A 6,690-nucleotide genomic window follows, 5' to 3' on the forward strand; every position below is an offset into this window, starting at 1 on the left:
ACCAATGACCACCCTGACAGGGAACACAACAGAGAGTCCCTGATGGAGCAGGAGAAAAGTGGGGTGCAGAACTCAAATTCTAGTAAAAAGACCAGAAGGTATGTCCCCCGGGCTCTCTGTCAACCCAGAACTAAAACCATCCCTGACGCCAACTCTTCAGACAAAGATTAGACTGGACTATGGGACGTAAAATGATCTCACAAAGAGTGTGCTTCTTAGCTCAAGTAGATACATGAGACTAAATGGGCAGCTTCTGTCTGGAGGTGAGATGAGAAGGCAGACAGGGTCAGGAGCTGGTTGAATGGACACGGGACATCCGGGGTGGAAAGGAGGAGTGTGCTGTCACAGTATAGGGAGAGCAACTAGGGTACATAAAAATGTGTGTATAAATTTTTGTATGAGAGACTAACTTGAATTGTAAACTTTCACTTAAAGTACAATAAAATTAAAAATTTAAAAAAAAAAAAAAACTTTTACTCAGACATCTTGCATATCACTTCCACTCACTATTCACTGGCCAAAACAAATCCCATGGCCTAAGTTCAACAAGGCAGGGATGTATAATGCTCCCATAGGGAAAGGCACCACAAAGGAAGGGTACCAAAATGTTTGGTGAAAAACAATACAATCTACCAGTGGATGCTGTTGGAGTCAATACAGTGAAACCTGTGAGAGCTGAAACTTGATAGGACTGTCTTGTTTTTCCGGGTCTCGCAGTTTTCCACATTTGACAGGATACAGTCTTAATACTTTTCTATTGCTCGTTTTAGTGGAAAATATTTGACTTTTCCTTCTCTGACAGGTTTCCGCTTTATACAGTCTGGCTTTTGCAGATTTTACTGTATTTAGAAATTTTGTTTCAACATTCATGTGGGAGTGTGTAGTTTCTTTTGTGTATGGTCTATCAGACTTTTCTATCAATATTATACTCACTTCAAAAAAATAATTTCGAAGTAAGAAATTATTTTCTTATTAAGTAAGACTGCTAGGTGATTGACACTAAAATAGTACTAAAGTTAAAAGTATTATCATTATGTAGTGGGAAAAATAGCTTATTTTTGCCTTGAGGGTTTATTATATAATAATGAAAAGCATTTAATATTATATTGCATGTGATCTGCCTGATATATAAAGCATATTTCCTTTTAAAAAGCAAAAAAAAAAAAAATTTTTTTTTTGATGGAAATTTCCTCTGAAGAAAAAAAAAATTGGAAGACAATTTAGGAGTGAAAAGTAACCTCTCCTGAAAAGTCAAATTTCACTTACCTCCACCCAACTTGTATCTGAGAGAAGTGTTTTTAATATTTACCATCTCCCACTTTGCTACTCTGGATTGCAAAACGCTACATTTTTTTTCTGCGCACATTCCTGACAGTACTTTCAACTAAACAACTCTGCTGAACTCCGCCAAAGACAAGCCTGGACTATGAACAGGGTTACTAAGAAGGGAAGAATTTTTTGTGGGTGGAGACTGGGGATTTCCTGTCAGCCTCCTGCCTCCTTGACCCCCACGGTCATCACGCTCCCTGGGTAGACAGCATCTCCTGAACAAGCTTCCCAATGTGCAGTATCAACATTGCCTCACCTGTCAGGCAGGTAACTGGTAAATATTTATTCATATTTTTCTTATGGACAAATCAAAAACACCAAATACTCAAGTGCCCTTAGGCCGTTTCCACAGCTGCTTGCCTTCAGAAAACATCAGAGCTGCTGCCTACTGAGCATTTCCCTGACCTTCCCAATGCATCAAGTTCTGGCTGTTTCGTGTATGTGTCATTTATTTCAGCTTCAGCTTTGCTATATACAGCTTTACCAAAGCCGGGAGTAACATGACCTTGTCTTAACAGGTCCCTGGAGTGGGGGCAGGGGTGATCGGAAGGAAGAGAGGTAGGAAGAGGCAGAAAAATTGAACAAACAACAGTATAATTTGTGATTTATGTAAGTCACAAAGGCCCTGTCAGTACGTATTCAGCACAGTCTTTGAAGCCTTCATTAGCAGTAGACGTATACACTCACGCCAAAATCTCTGAAGGCCACCAGCTGTATGCAAAATTAGTACAAAATCTTAACGCTGTCCCTCTGCTATGGCCAGTCTACCTTTCTGGGTCATTCTTTTACTAGATCTTCATCTAACCTATACACTGGCCAAACTATCTTATTTCTGGGGCATAGGTCACGGGCCCCCACTCCAGGGTATTTGTTAAGGTTGTTCTTCCCTCTTGTAAGGCATTCTCCATCCTGTCTGCTTGTTACAGTCTTAGACTCCAAGGCCCAGTGGAACAGCACTCCCTCCATGTAGCCTCATTTGGATTCCTCCTCACCTGGTATCTCTCTCCCCTGCATCCTTTTAGCACCATTGCTTAAAACTCTTTTTGGCACAGTATTCCAATCCTCTGTAATACCCCATCCCACTCACCCACCTTACTAGCTGGTAAGCAACTTTAAGGTGGGACTCTGTACAGTAATGGCACATGGGAGTCATGCCACCACTTGTGGCTGAGATTTCTGGTCTCTATCCTGCCATCCTTACAATTCTACAATTCTCACAATTCTAGTGCAGCCCTTTCTCCAATCTCTTGGCTCTCCTGTGTCTATTATGGGATGTGCAAGGGGCACTTGCTCAAACTCTGCCCATGGCAGAAAGTCCCCTTTTCCTCTGATGATTACACGCACCCTCCAAGACGTCTTCAACGTAGTTAGTGGGAAGCAATGAATGGCTGAGTCATGGTGATGACTGAGTACACCGGGAAGTAGTGGGCTGCAAATACACATCATGGCTATGCTGAAACAAAAGGAGAGAAGATGGCTACTGCAATGATCAGGCTTCACCTGTTCAGAATCAGCCATGAGGGCATTAAATACAAAATATAGAAGTAAACCTAACTAAGAAAATTACCCAAGACGGTAGTTTTCTGAGAGAAACCAAGGAGCTTTTCACTACATAATACTATTTCCTGTCAACTGGGTTTGAAAAGCTTCATCATTAACTCAAACCCTACACGAACAAAAACTGTCATTTGCTTTTACTTCAGAACAGGTGGCCCATCTAGGCCCTGGTTTTCTAGAATTTGGCCACAGCAAGAAAAAAACTAGCCAACACTGAAAGGAGGTCAAAGCTGTCGCAGACAGTCTGACGTGAAGCACACATAAATCAATAGACACACAACAGAAGAGTATGTGCTTGTTAAAGATAAAGCAGCACAAAACCATGTGCATGGGGCTCTCCCGTTTGTTTGAAAAGATTGTTTATAGTTATTAATAAACACACTAGCAAAGTGCCTTCAGAGAAAGAGACTTACTTTTCACTGTGTAATCTCTTCAAAGGACAAAAATAAATATATTTTTAAAGAAACAAACTCCAGAACAGAAATAACTTCCAGTGATTAAAGGCCTTGTACTCCACTAGCATGCTGAAGCTTATGTTTTCTGGGAGGCTTCTCTCTAATGAATATTAAGAATGTAGGAAAAGAGCTCATGAATGCCCTTTATTGTAGGCAATTAGGAGTCCTCTGAGCCTAATAACACTGAGAGAGAGCTAAATTGGCCTTTTAAAAGCAAAGATACCAGATTTCTGTTTTGCAGGCTCCAGTGCTCAGAGGGAAGGTCTTCTGCTTTATAAATCAGTTCCCTTACAAGAGTAATAAAACCCAAGGGCATGGTTCTCTAATAGGTGGCTAAGCTGTCTGGAAAGCAGAGAGATAAGAACCCAGTAGCTATAAACTAACTTTCATAAGATTCATGTACACATACACATTTTTTAGCTTTCAAAACGTTTGAAATAAAAGCTACTCTTTGGCAAATCGTCACTCAGGCAGACTGTTGGCAACTGAAACAGAGGTTAAGAAAACAAAAATACAGAAGCAAAGAAAATATTCCAAAGTGACTGAGAATACCCACAAGCTACTTAACAATGTGAATTTGGAATAAAGTGACTGAAACAAAAATACCTGGTCTTTCTTAGCATTCTAATGTCCACAATTAAACCTCTTCAGTGCAGTAAGCCTAAGTCTTTTCACTCTTCAGGCTGAAAACTAGGGGATGGGGTGGGGAGAGCAAAAGAAAATAAAGAGAAGACAACCAGTAAAAACCAACAAACATTTTATTATTAAATGTCCTCACTTCTACTCTGTGCTTTGCTTTTATATAGAGTGCTTTTAAATAAATTATCTTATAAACTTATAGCAAAGATTTCTTTCTGATTAAATAAAAAACCACAACAGTGTTCCTTGTGGTCAAGTGATAATTACAGCAGCATTAGCACATGTGGGCTCTTCCAATCATCCCACTGGTGCCCAGAAAGAGGCTTGTGGCAGGGTTTGCTCCCAGAGAGGGCTGTCGCCGGTCACCGCTGCAGGGTGCACACTGGTCAGGACAGAAGGCCAGGCTTGAACAGAGCTGGGACTTTCTGATCACCTTTACTCTTTCTTTGTGTCATCACTGTTCTCCTCACTGGACTTGAACATGGGAATCTGCTGACCTCCTCTGAGCTCTAAGAAGACCTCCTGAAGGTTCCACCTGATATAAAGCGAAAGTACAGTCTCTCCATTCAAGGAAACACAAGGGCAAAAGATACGGTCAAAAGAGGGGGAAGAAAGCAGTTGTTTTGGAAGAACGTCTTCAGAGTTTTGAAACATCATGTTCTCATAGTGCTATGTTAATGTACTGTTTTAATATCATTTTATGAACTCTCCTTATTTAACCAGTATCAATGGCAAGGCACATTGAAGGAAGAATGACTGATGGGCAAATGGAAAGGAGCTCCGGAAGGAGAAGGAGCCACTCATTTCCCACTTCCTAATCCACACCAACCTTCAATTCCTGGCCTGGAATGCAGCCAGCTCCTACACTAATCCCCAGCTGGGGCTCAGTGAGCTCAGGGTAAGCTGGGTGGGGGCTGCTGAAGGGCCACCCGATCCTTTTGTCCTCGGGAATTAAAACACATCCTGGCTGGAGAGCAAACATCTTTTGAGAGAGGTTTCCCATGGGGAAAGTAAGTGGACGTAGCTATTGGCAACCAGACAAGAAAAGCCAATTAATAGGGTGGAGAGCTTATGTAAAGAATGTGATGAATAATTCTGAAACAGGAACCCAGGCCTTTATTCACTTGTAACGATTGAGGCAGTAGAGTCAGAAGCTGTAACCCAGCATCAAATCGTCATAGACTGAGACTACTATAACTGGTAAGTTTGTCAAACTCAGCAGCACAGGAGAGGACAATCCAGTTCACTGCACTGGGTAAAACATTGGGGTTGAGCTAAGAGCCAGAGCACTGGCGTGCTGCCCAGGCCATGAAGCTTTCAGCTTCAAGCTTTGAAAAGCTAATTCTTATTACACAATCATTTAATTACAAATTAAAATGGCGTCAGTACTGTTTCCATCCAAAGGTTCTCCTTGGTTTCTCCACCCACTTCCCCGTGCATACCTCTTAAAGGGGGCACCCCTGGATGAGCTGACGTAGAGGTGGCCCTTGGCCTTGGACCCAGAGACAGGAATCTTCAACTAGGGGTATAAATGAGCAAAGAGGAGAGATGTACTTGGATATGTTGTTGTCATCTCAAGAGATGACAAAATGAGGTCTTCTAGAACCAGGCCTATGAAATCCAGTGATTATCCACAGAATCTGACTGTTTTCCAATAGTCCAGCTGGAGAATTCACCTGAGTTTCCACCTGGCTCCTCAATATCCTGGCCTTCTCTGGATTATTTGGTGTGGTCAATGGCCAGTCTCCAATTTGGCAAAGATACTTTATGAGCCAAACCTAATGCCCTGAGTACTTAAAACTACTATTCAAAAACCCATTGTTCAGGGGATTTGGGCAGACATGGCTGTGGCAGCATGCTTGTCCGCTTTCCCATTCTTGCCTATTCTGTAATATTCTTGGGACTCGGGCAGACATGGCTGTGGCAGCATGCTTGTCCGTTTTCCCATTCTTGCCTATTCTGTAATATTCTTTGGACTCGGGCAGACATGCCTGTAGCAGCATGGTTGTCTGCTTCCCACTTTTGTCCTTTTGAATATATGCCAAATAAAACTTTCTTTTTACTTTACTAAACTTTGTGATGTTTTTCCCCTACAACAGTTAATGGCGCTGTGAGCAGGATCTGAAGCTACGAATCCAGTCAACTTCGAAGAGACCTGGACCACGGAGCAGAAGCCAGCAAAGAAAGGTCCTATCTTCTGGACCCACGTGTTCCCACTCCATGTCTTTGACATTGACGGGGTGCGTGCTCTCAGAAAACGAACCTTTGCTTATTTTTTTGTTGTTCTCTTTCTCATGTTTTCTTAAGTTTTGTTTGGCATATTTATTTGTAAAACCGGTTAATTGATTAAGGAGAATCTTTCTTAGATTTTCGCTTGATCGTTTGGTTAAGAGAGACGTTTAGTAACTCTTTAAGTCAACTGCAGTTTAGGCCTGGATTTGGGCATTTGACGAAGTAATTCTATTTTCAAAGAGCTGTGAGTCACAATAGCTGCAAAATTCAGAGCTTTTTGAGGCTCAGAAAAAACCTGGAAAGTAGTGCTCTGTTTTGCCAAATTCGCAGGGAGAGGTGGCAGCTCTTGCCTGCTTTGCCAAATTCTCAGGGGGAGGTGGCAGTCCTGACTTGTGTTTTGATATTTAAGGGAAAAGTTGTAGTTCTGTACCTGTTTTTTCCGTTGAATTGAGTCGATCTTACCAAAAATTGCTATATA

General features: G+C 41.8%; 1 protein-coding gene across 1 annotated transcript in view; it reads right to left on the reverse strand.

The window, feature by feature from the left end:
• Window positions 1-493: 493 nt before the first annotated feature.
• Window positions 494-6,690, reverse strand: part of LOC101358867 (cytochrome c oxidase assembly factor 1 homolog) — a 105,338-nt gene continuing 99,141 nt past the window's right edge. Inside the window, exons 3-4 of the mRNA XM_023738317.1 lie at window positions 5,423-5,499; window positions 494-4,515 (exon numbers count right to left, since the gene is read on the reverse strand). Coding sequence (XP_023594085.1) covers window positions 4,416-4,515; window positions 5,423-5,499 — 177 coding nt within the window. The 3' untranslated portion in view covers window positions 494-4,415. The remainder of the gene's footprint in view (window positions 4,516-5,422; window positions 5,500-6,690) is intronic.

Source organism: Trichechus manatus, unplaced genomic scaffold, assembly GCF_000243295.1.
Source record: "Trichechus manatus latirostris isolate Lorelei unplaced genomic scaffold, TriManLat1.0 scaffold00114, whole genome shotgun sequence".
NCBI lineage: Eukaryota > Metazoa > Chordata > Mammalia > Sirenia > Trichechidae > Trichechus > Trichechus manatus.